General features: G+C 33.6%; 1 protein-coding gene across 1 annotated transcript; it reads left to right on the top strand.

Moving 5' to 3' along the window:
* The first annotated feature begins 12538 nt into the window (after positions 1 to 12538).
* Positions 12539 to 15952, top strand: LOC114185889 (2-methylene-furan-3-one reductase-like). Its single transcript, XM_028073829.2, has 4 exons — positions 12539 to 12867; positions 14602 to 14925; positions 15151 to 15310; positions 15404 to 15952. The coding sequence occupies exons 1-4, from the start codon at positions 12658 to 12660 to the stop codon at positions 15667 to 15669; spliced, it is 960 nt and encodes a 319-aa protein (XP_027929630.1). The 5' UTR covers positions 12539 to 12657; the 3' UTR covers positions 15670 to 15952.
* Positions 15953 to 17037: the final 1085 nt, after the last annotated feature.

The raw sequence follows: 17037 nt of genomic DNA, 5'->3' as shown, positions 1-17037 counted from the left end.
GATAGTAGGTAAGCTCACCCATCATGGACATCTCAAATTCTCCCTGCATAGCTGCAACAAACACTTCACACAATGTGTTGTTATTTGAACCAAAGATGATATCATCAACATACACTTGAACAAGTATAACATCATTCTCATGTTTTCTAATGAAGAGTGTTTTATCCACTGCACCTCTAGCATAACCTTTTGATAAGATAAAATTTCTTAGCCTTTCCTATAAATAATTGTCTTGGTGCTTGTTTCAAACCATATAAGGCCTTTTTCAATTTAAAAACATGGTTAGGATAGAGATGGTCCTCAAATCCAGGAGGTTGTGATACTTACACTTCTTCATTTAGGAAACCATTCAAGAATGCACTTTTCACATCCATTTGATGCAATTAAAGTTACACATGCAAGCATATGCTAAAAGTAATCTCACAGCTTCTAGCCTAGCTACAAGTGCATAAGTTTCATCAAAATCAATGCCTTCTTCTTGATTATAACCTTTAGCAACTAGTCTAGCTTTGTTTCTTACAATATTACCATTTTCATCCATTTTGTTTCTAAAAACCCATTTGGTTCTAATTATATTCATATCATTAGTTTTAGGCACTAGAAACCACACATCATTTATTGTGAATTGATTGAGTTCATCTTGCATAGCAACAATCCAATTACTATCATTCAAAGCATCATTCACATTCTTAGGTTCAATTTGAGATACAAAAGCAACATGTTCATAAAATACAATCCTACGTCTAGTAGATACTCCCTGTTTGATATCACCAATGATGTTTTCTTTTGATAAACCTCTAGGTTGGATCCAATCCTTGGGCAAGTTGTTGTCTGCAGCTTTTTCAATCAACTGTTTTGCCTTTTCAGCCGACTGATTTCCTGCATCAGTGGGCTTTTCTGCAACAGAAATTTGCTCCTGCAGTAGATCTTCCTCATCTGCATTCTTTGACACTTGATCTTGTAACTTTGGGTTAGTTTCATCAAATACAACATGCATAAACTCTTCAACAGTCATCAATCTCTTATTATAGACTCTATATGCATGACTTTGTGTAGCATAGCCTAGAAAAACACCTTCATCCGCTTTTGAATCAAATTTGCCAAGACTTTCTTTGCCATTATTTAAGATGAAGTACTTACATCCAAATACTTTTAGGTTACTTAAAACAAGCCTCCTCCCTTTGAAAAGCTCATAGGGGGTTTTCTTCAAAATTGGCCTAATCAACACTCTATTTAAAACATAGCAAGCAGTGTTGACTACATCAGCCTAAAAGTACTTAGGTAGTGAGTTTTCATTCAACATAGTTCTAGCTAGTTCCTTAAGTGACCTGCTTTTCCTTTCAACAACACCATTTTGTTGTGGAGTTCTTGGTGCAAAAAAATTATGGTTAATACCATGCTTTTCACAAAAGTGTTCAAACTTTTCATTTTGGAATTCCCTACCATGATCACTTCGAATAAACACTATCTTGGAACTCTTTTCATTTTCAAGCATCTTGGCAAGTCTTTTAAAGGCATGAAAAGTGTCTTCTTTGGCAGCTAAGAACAAAGTTCATGTGTACCTAGAGAAATCATCAACAATAACTAATGCATAAAGATTGCCACCAAGGCTCATGGTTCGAGATGGACCAAATAGATCCATGTGAAGCATCTCTAAAGGTCTTTCAATTCAAACAACATTTTTGGGTTTAAAAGAGACCTTAGTCTTTTTTCCTTTTTGACATGCTTCATACACTCTATCCTTCTCAAACTTGAGTTTTGGTAGTTCTTCAACCAACTGTTTTCTATTCAGCCGATTGAAATGATGCATGTGTATGTGACAAAGTCTTTTATTCCATAACCAAGTATCATCCTCTTTTATAAGAAAACAATGGATGCTTAATGATGCATGATGCAGGTCAAGTAGATATATATTATTGACTTTTTTACCTATCAAGACAATACTACCATGTGCATCATATACCAAACAACTATTTGGTTCAAACATGACTTTAAAGCCTTTATCACATAGTTGACTTATACTTATCAAATTGTGTTTAAGTCCTTCTACCAGCAGCATATTCTTGATGTTGAAAGAGGATCCATTGCCTATGACTCCATTTCCAAGGATTTTTCCTTTGTTGTTGTCTCCATAAGTTACAAACCCTTCCTCCTTCAACTCCAACTTTGCAAATTTGGTTTTATCTCCTGTCATATGTCTCGAACAACCACTATCAAGGTACCACAAGTCTTTCTTATCACTTTTTATAACCTGCAAAACATATTTGGATTATTTGGTTATGCCTTTCTAGATCCTTTTGAGATCCATTTCATAATCCCATTAGGAACATCATATTTTCTAGCATGACAGTTCTTAATAAAATGACCTTTTTGCATACAGTAGTTGCATGAAATGAATGGCATATCACTTAGCATACTTTTTGAAAAGAAACTAGAGAACTTCTTGGTTTTCTTTTGAAAAGAAGGATTGTGAAACACGAAAAAACTCATCCATATTGAGAGATAAAGTGAGGATATTCTTTGCATTGCAATCATATTGAGCTCTCCTCCTTTCTTCCTCGGTCCATTGAGTCCATGGCTTATTAACCTGCACATCATCAACAATATGCTTAGGAGTATATGATCCATTTATGATTGCATCCCATATCCCTTGATTTATTGACTCAATAAAGATTTTCATCCTAATTTTCCAAAATTGGTAATTAATGTCACTAAACATAGGGGATCTATGAATTGAGGCACCTTCAGCCATTTCAAGTAGTTCAAAATAGATTTACGTCCTTACTTGAGCAAATTTCAAGTGCCTAGCTCTAGATAACAATTGTTAGTTTTGAAATGGTTGAAAAGACAAGAAGGGAGGTTGAATTGGCTAGTTAAAAAAATTAGGCTATCTTTGCAAGCTAAAAACCACCTTTAATAGAATCAAATAGATCACAAAGTTAGGATGCAAACAATACTGAACTGTACACTTTCAATCGATCAAAAACAGAGTTAATCGATTGATTTTACTAAACAGATTATGTTCTGGTATAATCAACAGATTGAAATAGGAAAACAGTCGACTAAAATATTGGGAAAAATGCAGAAATGCGAATTTGAATTTTAAACCAGGAACAATGCACAAGAATGATCAAGATAGGTTCCAAATGATTATGTAAACATGCTCAATGCTGCAAATTCTATGAAAACATGCAAGAACATGAAAAAGATGATTAAAGCACAAGTTCTTTAAACTTTAAAATGAAAATGCAAGAGAGAAAGGTTAGAGAAGAGAGGACACCACGAGATTTTTATATTGGTTTACTCAAACCTGAGCGACATCTAGTTTGTCGAGACAACCTGAGCTTGACTTTGTACTATTTCAAAAGATTTACAAAGTATCCACCCTTACACTTCCAAAATATGCAAAAACACCACAAAAGACTATTGAATCACACAAGAATCACACCAGCACAGCAAGAACCCTCTTGTAGACCAACCACCAGGCACACACACAAAGCTTGAGAAAGATCAAACCTCAATGGTAGCACAACCCATCCTACCACAAACCACTTTCTCCAAGCTTCAAACCAAGCCAAAAAGCTCCAAGAATTGATCCAAGATCAATCTTCAACAGTTGCAACACGTATGATCACGAAGGAGAGAGTTTCCACAAGTTTCAAGAACAAATTTGCGCTCTAAAATGATCAATTCACCTCTCTTTCGAAAATCACAGCTTTTATAGTCAAACTGTTACGAAATTCAACAGGTTGATTTTCAAATCAATCGGTTGATTTCACTTGACTTAAGTGAAATCAGTCGATTAAAAACTAAATCAATTGATTGAATTTGTTGCATTTTAAGACTACTGCAGCCAATCTTTTAACCTATTGAAAAACCATTCAACAAACTAAAAGAGACATTTTAACCTGTTGAAAAACCATTCAACAAATTAAAAGACATACCTAATACCAAAATCATCTAATTAATGCTATAAGGTCTACACCATGAATTACAAACTTAAAATACACTTTCTAAATTATGTAACTATATGGAGAGCACACGTTCCAGCCTTAATCAACATGGTTATCATCAAATCACCTTTCCTTCATCAATGTAGGCTTCATTCCAATGGTAATGGCTTTAAGATAGTTCAAACGAGCTTCATTCAATCTTCATCAAATCTTCAAGAAGCAAACCACCTTGGCTTCTCATGTCAACATATTTTAGATTTCATGCTTTCTTAAATAGGTAGAAGTAAAATTAGTTTAGGTCAATGAATTTGAAGTTGTGTGAAGATAGTTTGTTGCAAATTCTGTTTCAAGTAGAAGTTAGCCTTAATGCAGTTTCTTGATTTCCTTTTTTACTAGTTTTAGTAAAATAGTTAGATTTTGATTTTCTAATAAATTGTAGTAGTTAGTTCAGTGTATGGTAATCCCTTGGCATTTAGAACTTATCTTGATTGTTATATTTTAGTTTTATTTTCTGTTTAGTATAGTTTCTAGTTTTTGTTGTTAGTAGTGTTAGAGTAGATTTTAGCATTCTTTCATCATTTAGAATTTGCTTAGAAACTTAAGGTTTCTACTAGGAAAATTTTGAGTTTACTGTTAGTTGAGTTTTAACTTGATTTCTATATTTATTATATCATTCTAAGGTTGTCTAGGTAGTTAGATAGCAATTTCAATTTTAATTCTAATGTGGTTATCAGATTTCACATTTTTAGTCATTCTAGTTTTTAGGTCTTTACTAGGCATATTTTGAATTTGTGGTATTTGTGAGTTGTGACTTGGGCTTTTTTTATCATTCTTTTGCAATTTTGAAGCTGTCCAAATAGTTAGAAGATAGTCCATATAGTAGTTTAAACCAATTTTCAGATTTTGAATTTTAGTATATTCTAGTGCTAATTTTAGGTCTTAAGTAACCATATTTTGAGTTTTAGCTAGATTTAGTAACTTGATTTGTTAATCTCGCTAGCTAAATCATTAATTTCCTAGCACTTGGTTGATAAACAATTTTGTTATGTTAAGGATTAACATATTTTTAAATCAGAATTCCCCAATAAAGATTTTCCAGTAATGCTGTAAGATATTGTGCTTTCATTAAGGGTATGTTGTGTTTATCTTGGGCTCATGATTATACTTCTTTGGTTTGATTATCATAGCCCATCATGAGTTTTCTTTTCTTGCAGCTAGTAACTTAAGGCATCTGATTTTGAAGGATTATAAGGCAAGGCAACTGAAAGTTCATATTCTCTCTCCCTTTCTACGTTAATATATCTTCTCTTTTTAGTTGTCTAAATTCCATATCAATACGAGTTAGTATCTTCTGCATATTAATATAAATGAAGGCTCATAGTTTGTTTTAAATACAGGAAGCCCAAAAGAGTTGGTGTGTGGCAAAACCTTCATCAAGTGATTCTACACTGTAGAATAACTTTGACCCTAACGATCTGTTGAACCATGCTTGGAATCTACATGAGCCCCAAATCGAACAGGTATATTCTATTCCTTCTTCACATGTTGGGATGTTTTTATATTGGTGTAATCTAGAAACACGTAATTAGGCTTTGTAGAGAGGTACCTAATCCAAATTGCACATAAAAGAACATAAAGACTATGTTTCAAATAGTTAAGAAGTCCGGCACACATGATCCAATCTTGCTAATCTTGGGGAAGTGTTCCCATTGTAAATACCCTTAAACTAGATTTGTGGTCCTTATGTATAGATGCATCAATCATTGGAACCGAATTTTGTTTCCCTTCTTTGCTCCATCGCTCGTTAACATTGCAACCAGGAGAGTGTGAAACTTAATCAAGATTTGGCAACTCAAATTCTTACTCTTATTGTTGTTAGGAATTCAAGTACGAGTTTAAACACATTGATAACAATCTTTTTTGTGTTTCAATATCAGGTGCAAGGATGTATGAAGAACAACACATGGTGCAAGAAGAATGAGAAACATGACAACAATAGGGAAGTGCAGAAGGGACAAATGCAAGATCAGATGGACAAAGCTCTAGTAGTAACATGTCAGAGGATGATAACAAGAAAAATATTGCAAGATTCTATTTCTGCCATTCACTCTAATAGACATCCAATGAAGTTCAATGGATGTATTTGATATATGGGTTAATAAGTACTATCAACTTGTTTAACATATATAAACACTAGATAAGTCAAATATTATTTTTGTGGGATTGTTTGTAGAACAGATGTTGCTAAAATGATCAATTCATGTTGCATTAATTTAGGCTATTTCTATAGCCAGGATATAATATCTCTACACCTGATGTACCAAGCAGCTGCAATTGGAGGTCAAGAGGCAAGTCTAGTATTATGTTATGAAGTTAACACTATAGAATAAATGTCCTCTCATGTTTCAAAGAATAGTATAAAATATATGGTTTTGGTGACTTAAAATGCTATAAAAGTTTATGTTCCTTGTCGTTACATTTACTAAAAGTTACATGGTTTTAGTATTTTGTCAATGACTAAATATGTCTTAACTTTGATGCTGCTACTTGTATTTTTCCATTATGTAAATAGTCGTAACATAAAGTCTAAAAACATAAAGTTAAAAATAATTTTCTTAAAATATTTATGTGCAAGAGTAGGGAACTGCTTTTGTTTTAGCTATAACTTTTTCTCTTCTTTTGTGCCCATGTCTCTTTTATCACAACCTTCAAATAGGGAAACTTTGCAACTTCATCTCCATTTATAAAGTCTCTTTTACCTCCCAAAGTCTTATTTTTCCTTGAACTTTCTTCACTACTTTTGGATCTTTTAGTAGTTATAAATAAATGTCAAAATGTTAGAAATTTTGTTTTTCATATCATATGTTTTAGAAACTATATGCATAAAAAAATGTAACAAATAAAATTAAGGGAAATTGAAACATAAGTAAAAATATAAATAAATAATGCATTGTAAGGATAAAAAACATTGAAAAGGGGCTTTCAGTACTATCATAGAGTATAAATGATTTAAAATTACTAACAACTAACAAAAGTTTGCAAAATTGCCGCAAAGTATTAGGGGTTTCAAAACTGTTGATAAATAATAAGGGTTTCAAAATTTTCAGTAAATACCAGGGGTTTCAAATCGTCGGTAAATACCAGGGTTTTCAAACCGCCGATAAATACCAGGAGTTCCAAATCGCCGATAAATACCAAGGATTTCAAAAGCGTGGGTAAGTACTGTTTTACCATGGGTTAATCAAATTCGTCGATAATCTATTAATGACGTTAAGGGCCTAACCTATTCTGTTGGGCCTAAGGCCAACCCATAGGATGTCCAAAACCCTTTTCCAGACCTAAACCTCTCATTATGCCCCCATATCGCAAGACGACCCCTTTCTCCTCACACACTCTTCTCTCTATTTAGAGCTCTCCTAGGGTTTGAGCTAGTTTCCTCTACGGGCCAGTCGAAAGCCTTCTTCAAGTAAGTCGAACATCTCTTTTCTTCCTTTTTCATCGTGTATGTGCTTGTACAGTATAAGGTTTATCCTTATAACCCCATCTTCGTTCTTGTATGCGTTTTTTCAGCTCCTTAATCAATTCCTAGAGCTGTAACGCTCTTTCTTGGGGCACTATTGCTTTTGCTAGCATATTCCAAGTAAGGGAAGCTAGCGTTTTTGCTCGTTTTCAAATATGTTGCATGTGTATAGTCTGATTCATGTTCCTTAAGCTTGGATGTTACTGTTGGTTGTGTGAAAATGTCTTGGTTGTACTTCTGGATGTTGCATTGTGTCGCTTTCTGTGTTGCATGTGCGAACAATGGAGAAATCTGATATTCTTGCCGAAGCGAGTGGGTCTCGCCTAAGCGAGAGTATTAGAAACCCTCCCAAGCTTTTGCTCGAGTTGTCGCTCAGGCGACGAGCTCCAGTTTTGAGCGAGAAGTCATCTCGCTCAGTCGAGGAGGTCTCGCCTAAGCGAGAAAACGCGAAAACTCCATTGTTCCACTGCTCGAGCTCTCACCTAGGCGAAAAGGGCTCGCCTGAGCGAGAGAATCTCTCTCGCTTGAACGAGTGCTTCCAGCCTAAGCGAGATCTGTGCAGGGACGTGCTCTAGTGTTGTTTTCTTCTATGTTTTGGTTGTTAGTTACATGATTGATTGGATTACCCTATTTAAAGCATAAAGTTTGTGAATATGCATGTATTATATGATTTATGGACTAGAATTGATGAGTTTGGCATGAATAAGTGTACGAATCATGATTAGTGGATTGGTTGGATATTGGCATGAGATTGTTATGTTTGATAAATCTATGGTTGGATGGTGAGACGTGGCTATGGTATAAGATTGACGTAATTCCATGAAACTCTTTGTGAGATTTCATGGTGGTGTTGGATGTGATGGGCATAATTCTATGAACCTCTTGGTGAGATCTCATGGTGGTGTCGTATGTGATGGACATAATTCCATGAACCTCTTGGTAAGGTTTCATGGTGGTGCCACAGTGTATATAATTAGGTAAGGATTCAAGAAAGGATTGCATCCTGAAACTCTAAAGAGTCAATTAGTCTCACGTAGAGCGGACTGACTCAAGTGGTGAGAGTAGTAGGAGGTCCTAGTCTTTGGCATGATAATGGCCTTAGATGTTTGAAGGCTAACCTTGTGCGTGGTAGGGTGAAACCCATTGGCAATGGCTCTACAGAGCAGTAGAGGCCATCACAAGTGCAAGCATCTAGTGAATCCGACCAATTATATGTATTCGGATAATTGAGTCTTAGAGTCTTGGTTGTTTGTTATCACATGTGTGTTTGCCTATCTTGTTGCATGTTTATGATCTATTTTAAGTATCTGTGTGCCATAACATGTTAAAATGGTTTATACTCTAGCTTACCCTTTCTGTTTGCTTGTGTATTTTGGGTGTGGTTTTGCTCTTTGCAATGATCATCAATTTATTGATGTGAGCAAATGTGGAAATCCCTAGTGGTCACTAGGGTGATGGAAACTCTACAGTGTAGCTAGGCTATGGTTGGATCTCTTTCCTTCAAGTACTCTCTGTAGGCAGTGTTGCCTATGTATTTTGGTCAACTGTCAAACTATTACATTATGTTTTGTTAATGGCATCGTGATGTACCTTAGTTTTCTCTTCGAGTATATTTTGGATAACTGTAATGGGTGATACTTATACTCCATGGCGTTGCTCTTTATATTATATTTTATGTGATGTTTCATTTATATGATTTATTCTCTATTAAATGAGACGTTACAATATAGGTATTGTTTATCCGTTATCCATCTTGTCTAAAAGGATATTTGTCTTATTACTTATCAAATAAATGTGTAAAAAAATTCATAAGCATAAAATACTCAAAAAAAAAAAATATATATATATATATATATATATATATATATATATTTCAATTTTAAATAAAATTATGTAAGTATAAGTATTAAAAATATGAGTACAAAATTAATTTTTAAAGTACAATTTAAATAAAATTATATACTAAAATATTAATGCAAATAAATTTTATTTTTTTAAAAAAATAAATTTAAATGATTTTTCCAAAGGATATATTCTAAATAATTATTTATTTTAGAAAAATAACTTTAATATCTTATGTCAAAACTGTAACGTCCCATTTAATTAATACGCGTAACTAAAAGAAACGCCACACATAAATAGTATAACAACGCAGTCCTGGGGTCCTTAACACCACCCCTACGAAACTAGGCACACCACGATGCCAACAACAGAAATAGGATAACGATTTGACTAAAAGTATATAAATCTAAAACCAACAATACATGGGTCATAGCCCTAAAGAAAATCCCAAAAGAAACTAAAGTCCAATCCACGCGGACGATGCAGCGGAATTACCACAAGTTGATGATCATCGCAAAATAGAGTACCACAAAGCAAAACACATAACAACAAAAGTAGGGTAAGCTAGAGCATAAAATCATTTCATCAATGAAGTCAGATACATATTCTTGGTCCATCATACAAACGTCACACAAGCATGTTATGACCTTCCAAACAATACACTACGACACGACTCGACTCATCTGGATACGTATAATCTTGGTCGGATTCAGCAGATGCTTGCACTTGTGGTGGATATCTCTGCTCACCCCCGAGCTATGTGTTACAATTGTTTCAATGAATCAATTTCCGTCACCACAAGGTTAGCCCTTAATGAATTTCAAGCCTCCTGCTACTCTCACCACAAGAGTCAGTTCGCTCTAAGTGAGACTAACTGACCCCTCAGAGTATCAGGATGCAATCCTTACCTAGTTATACAGATGGGGCACCACAATGGGCACCCACTAACAGGGGCCATGGAATTACATCCCGACCACTGAAGCGCAACCCTGAAAGTCTCACCTAGAGACCCCAAGGAATTAAGCACTGACACAGACAAAATATGATCACGCAGTCAAATAGTATTCATCATGCAAGGATATAACCAGTACATCAACCTTTAAAGCCAATCTTTTCACGTTCCAGGTCCAACTCATCATAATCCATCCATGCACATAGGAACCAACTCATCTCACTTACGTGCCACTTTAATAATACCCATCTCATTTAGTTCACATGCCAATTTTCATACCAAACCCATCATCTACAATTCATGATTCATGCCAAGCATACATAATATTCCATTATATACATGTTTCCCATCATAACATTCATACCCAAACCAAAACCAATCATCCAAGAATAAACAAGCTCCCAAACAGCGTACTGCCTCGCCCAGCCCCTCGCTCAGGCTGAAGGGTCTTGCTTAGGCGAGACGTGCTCACTCAGGCGAGCCCCCTTCGCCTAGGCGAGGGCTCGAGGAAGCATCCAGAGAACATCACGGGATCTTGCTTAGGCGAGACCCCTCTCGCTTGGGCGAGGTGTTCGCTCGCTCAAAAATTTGAACGGGTCGCCTGGGCGACCTTTCGCGCAAAAAGGTTTGGGCGAGTCCCTGTTCATCTCGCCTAGGCGAGATTGGCCCGCTTGGGCGAGATTCACAGGTCTCGCTACTGTTTTCCTGCAACAGCTGCTTGCTCCAGCCCAAACAACATATTCATACCACAGTTTCAAGCATTCAGAACCAAACTAGCAACACACCAACCACACAAACTCAAAATAACAGCCAAACAACGAAGGAAACAGGACATACGAATAAGGTCTTAGCTTCCCTACCTGGAAAATTACAAGCACGAGATCTCGACCCCTAAACAGCGGAGAACAGCAACACAAGGGGCAACTCGAGGTACTGGAAAGAAAAGAGGAGTAGGGGAAGAATGAGTTACTCAGCGTAATCGCAGCAATGCTACAAGCACGGTTTGGAAGGTTACTTACATGGAGTACAAGTCCTCTTAGCCCAACGTGACAGTGGAAGCAACACCTTAGCGGAGGGGGTTGACGGCTGCAGACTTAGGTTCTCTGAAATGAATGGAAAATGAGACTTAGGGCAACTAAGATTGACTTTTATCTACTGGGCCAGCCCCTAGGTCCACTTACAAGGACAACCCTTTTAGTTTAAGACTAAAAGACAATGAGCAAACTTAACAGGCCTTACAAAAACATATATATATATATATATATATATATATATATATATATATATATATATATATATATATATATATATATAAAGTCAATTATTACACTAAAAGAAAATGTCTCATTAAACATCAATTTTAATGTCCAAAAGTCGTTAGTTATTATATTGATAATTTAGATACTAATTTAAAAAATATAAAATTATTTATTCACTATTATTAATTAAAAATTATAATTGATCACTAATTAATTAAAGACTAATTTATAAACTAATTCTTTTTTTAGTTAAATTTTAGAAATCAATTTAAAAATTAATTATAATTTTTTATTTATAACTCTAATTATTTTAGTAACTGATAATCTTTTATTTTATAAATTGGTATCTAAGTTAATGTAATAATTAAAAACTTTTGAACATCAAAATTAGTTGTGTTTTAATGAAAATTTTTCTTTTAGCGTTAATATTTGTTATACCAATAATTATAATTTTATAACTTGATTTTTTTTAATATTTAAATAAAATTAATTCTTAATCTTTAAGGAGTATGTGCGGGTTAGATATCTGTATGTGTCCTATAAAGTAGCTTATTATTAAATATCGGTATTTATTGTTCATCGTGATATTTATCAAACATATTTATTTAGTATTTAATAAAAATAAAAAAATACATTCGATTAGCTATTTGTTTTATTATTTTTTTTAATTTAAATAACTATTTTTTATTATACTTATTTTCCCTTTTCACTCACTTTGATAGTTTTCATCATCTAATCTAAATAAAATATAAAACATTTCTCATATTTATTAATGAAATAAAACTTTTCAACTAATCAGTAAAATTATGCACGTGCCTTTTGACTCAGTTAACTTATAATAATAATAATAATAATAATAATAATAATAATAATAATAATAATAATAATAATAATAATAATAAACTACTCTCTTCGATGAAGAGACAGTAATTAAGAATTATTACTCCGAAGCAACAATTAATCATGCTAAACGTGCTTTTACAATCGTATGGCCACCAGTGAAGAATGCTGATATTTATTCTTAAAACCACTTTCCCTTCGTATTCACTCTGCATCTGACTCCTACTTTCCGTCACCTATTTCGTAATTTTCCTTCATCCTTGTTGGAGCAGCAGCAGAAGAAGAAGAAGCATGGCTGCAACATCAGTGCCTTCACACATGAAAGCTTGGACTTACTCGGAGTATGGGAAATCCGGCGAAGTTCTCAAGTTTAACCACAGCGTGGCTTTACCTCCGGTGAAGGAAGATCAGGTCCTCATCAAGGTCGCTGCTGCTTCCATTAACCCCATTGATTACAAGAGAATGGAAGGTCATTTCAAGAACTCCGATTCCCCTTTACCTGTAAGTAACATTATTTCGTCACCCCTAATTTCTTTCCCCTTTTTCTAACTTTTTCCAACATTATATTTTATATTTTGTCATTTTTAGGATCACTGTTAATTTATCCTTAACTCGCCATTTCACGAAAAAAAAAAATTTCTTTTATAAAAATATCATTGTTATTTTATAAAAAGATAAACAATTGACTAAAATATGTTACAGTTGTAGTATAATAATTTTAATCATGTTAATTTTGTCTCGTTCATGTTTAAGAAAATAGAACACATATTTAACTTTTATGAATTATTATATATCTTTGTTAAAAGAAATTAACTTTAATATGTCATTAGAATCTTTTACTTTTTGCTTTTGTCCTATGTGAATTTAGTATTTATTTTTATTTTTCAATGTTAATTTTATATTAGTTAATTGTCCATTTAATAAACACACATGGTATTATTACCTCAAGCATTAACGAAATTTAAATGAAATCAATATAATCAAATTGTTGTACTAAAACTTAATTATCTTTTTTATTGTACTAAAAGCGAAACTCCTACATATTTATTATATTAAACTGATTATTTATTTTTTGTAAAATAATAATATGTAATATATTGTTATGGTCAAACTGGAATCTGCTGATGACTTAAGAAGGAAGTTGTTTTTTCCTGTCCTAGTTGTACAAAATAATGTATTCGCATTATTAGCTGGACAATGATATTTTAACCCACTTTTTTTGACCCACTTTTAACTTACCACTTCAATCACCATTAGATCATACATCACATCACTAAAAAGAATAAAAAAAGATGATCCAATAATGATTAAAGCAATGGGTTAAAAGTGGGTCAAAAAAAGTGGGTTAAGATATCATTTTCCTTATTAATTACTAACCTTTACACTCAACATGTGTATTAAAAATAAATCAAGTTGGCTTGAGATATATAAATAGTTTTTGTCGGTGAGGTTTAATCTCTTTATCCTAAATATGCTATTGGGTCACCCGTGATATTTTTCATAAACTAAAGTCGATACCACCAAGTACGAGGAAAGTATTGCACCAAGTACGAGGAAAGTGTTGTTCAACCTTATTTGACTAAAATTAAAGTGAAAATACTGCATATAACTCTCATATCATAGACGGAGTTTGGGGATTGACTGCTCAGATCCAGATTCTAATTGACCAATTATTTTAGTTTTGTTTCTCGTTCACTTACAATATTTGAATTGATGCTGAAGGGATTCAAAACTAATTAATTTTACCAACATGAAATATTTTTTGTTTTAAATGTATTTTTGACAAGGTACGCAAAAGCATTGCATTTTTATAAAAAAATATTTATCACAAATAAAATTCAGTTTGAAATAAGAAATTTCATCAAATGCGCAACCGAACGCTTTAAAAAATAGGTAAGCATGCCTACACTCTCTCCAAAAGACCGTTTGAGCACTGACAAATCACAGCAAAACACTGACTTAGTTTTCAAATAGGCATTACTTTTTTAATATTTTGGCTGAACGTGACTTCTCATATCCTTTTAGAAAGGATAAATATATTTTTAGTTTGTAAGTTTTAGTAAGACAAGAACCAAAAATAGAATAAAATGGCCAAAAATATATTCAACTAGAAAATAGAATAGAATCGCCAAGTTTATAAAATAGTGCGATATTTTTGAATTTCTAATTTTATCGTTAATTTCTTCTTTTTTATTTGATTTTATTAATTATTTTATGTGTGGGGTTGATGTGAAGACTGTTCCGGGGTTTGATGTTGCTGGAGTGGTGGTGAAAGTGGGAAGTGAAGTGAAGAAATTCAAGGTTGGGGATGAAGTTTATGGTGATATAAATTTGAAAGCTTTGGAATATCCGAAAGTGATTGGTTCTTTGGCTGAGTACACTGCTGCAGAAGAGAGATTATTGGCTCACAAGCCACAGAGTCTAAGCTTTGTTGAGGCTGCTAGCCTTCCTTTAACACTTGAGACAGCTTATGAAGGCCTTGAACGAACTGGGTTTTCTGCAGGGAAATCTATCCTTGTGCTTGGAGGTGCTGGTGGAGTTGGAACCCATGTTATTCAGGTACACTAACACCTCTTGCAATGTTATTCATTCATTAATCAATTTGTTTTTTTAGATCTATTAAGATGGACACTAGTTTCAAATTATCTCATTTTCTTTTATTGAATGGCTTTGACATTGCTTACATGGTGCAGCACCTCCAAACTACACAAAGTAGTGCCTAAAATTAGAGAACAGTAATTTTCATGGGAAGTGATTGTAATTGATAATGCCTTGTTGACACAGCTTGCAAAGCATGTATATGGAGCATCCAAGGTAGCAGCCACAGCTAGCAGTACGAAACTTGAATTATTGAGCAATTTGGGGGCTGACTTGCCAATTGATTACACTAAAGAGAATTTTGAAGACTTGTCTGAAAAGTTTGATGTGGTGTATGATACAGTAGGTCAGATTCTGAACCCATTCTTTTATCAGAAGACCATGAAGTTGATCATGCATCTTATGGAACACTAACTTTTTTTTCTAAACTCCAAAATAGGGCAAACTGAACAGGCATTCAAGGCTTTGAAAGAAGGAGGCAAAGTTGTGACCATAGTACCACCTGGGTTTCCTCCAGCTATATTGTTCATTCTGAGTACTGATGGGGGTATTTTAGAGAAACTAAACCCCTATTTTGAGAGTGGTAAGTTGAAGCCAATACTTGACCCCAAGAGCCCCTTTCCATTTTCTCAGACGGTTGAAGCATTTGCCCATCTCGAAACAAACAGGGCAACGGGAAAAGTTGTTATCTTTCCCATTCCATGAATATGAGCTTCTATCTTTGTTAAAATCTATGATGTTCTCTATGATCTTAGGTTTGTGTAATAAGAGTGAGACACAGTAATACATGTTCTCCATATCCTGAAGCTACGTTGTTTCTTTGAAGATCATGTGTTGTAGAATAAGCAGAATCATGTCTTACAGGCATTGCCGTGGCTGCAACTGAGCCTTCAGCATAGTGTGGCTTGTAGTTTCTTTTTGGGTGCGTCTTGTGGTTTGTAAGTTTGGATAATGAAATAATCAAATGGTTTTTAATATTTAGCTCTAATTTACGCTGCATTTTATAGTAACATGGCGAATCTAGCTACATCTAAACTTTCTCTTACATCTTCATGTATGCTAAATGTTGATGGCTTCATTAGTAAAGGCCTAATTGTGGTGAACTTTTAGGAAAATTGAATATTTAGTTCTAGTGAATAATGTGTCGTTGTTGATCGATGCTCCCTATGAAAGTTTCTTCCTGCATGATTTAGAGAACGTTTGCAACAACATGTTTGCGTATCTCTGGAAACAAATAGATATTCGTAACAAAATACACATACATTTGGTGATCAAATAAATTTTGGAGTTAAATTAGCAAGGTTTTATATATTTTACGACTATAGTTAGATCTTGGAAGTTATAAACTGAGATGATAGTTATATGTCCACTTTAATTATACATTTATTGGTTTAATTAGTATATTGATATTTATTTTCGTTCAAAAATTTATTGGTTTAATTAGTATATTGATATTTATTTTCGTTCAAAAATTTTAATTTGGTACTTATTTTTAAAAAGCTTTTAATTTCGTCTCAATTTTTGAAGAATTGTTTCAATTAGATCTTTTTTTTAAAAAGATTATTAATGTTATTAATATCGCGTCATGTGTCAACCTCTATTTTTTTTTAATTTTTAATTTTTTTTAATTTAAAAAAAAAATTGTCACATGTCAGATCCTTAGTGTGGCACGTGGCATTGTCAGTGTCACGTTGTCAATGTCCCTGTCAAGTATCATTATCTTAATTTCAATTTAGTCTTTATATATATCTATTTGTTTTAATTTAGTAGATTGATGTTTACTTTTGTTCAGAAATTTCAATTTGGTATCTATTTTTAAAAAAAAAAATTCAATTTCGTCCCAATTTTTGAAGAATTGTTTCCATTAGATTTCTTGTAGAAAAAGATTATTAACACTGTTAACACCGTGTCATGTGTCATCTTTAATTTTTTAATTTTTTTTTAATTTAAAAAAAATGCCACGTGTCAGATCCTTTGTGTCTCACGTGGCATTATCAGTGTTACGTTGTCAATGTCCCTGCCAAGTGTCATTTTCTTGATTTCAAGTTAGTCTCTAGATATATCTATTTGTTT

This window comes from Vigna unguiculata, chromosome 5 (genome assembly GCF_037176805.1).
Source record: "Vigna unguiculata cultivar grain cowpea cultivar isolate G323 ecotype 2 chromosome 5, ASM3717680v1, whole genome shotgun sequence".
NCBI classification, from domain to species: Eukaryota; Viridiplantae; Streptophyta; class Magnoliopsida; order Fabales; family Fabaceae; genus Vigna; species Vigna unguiculata.
The sequence above is the reverse complement of the archived record's forward strand: the minus strand, read 5'-3'. Positions and strand labels throughout refer to the sequence as shown.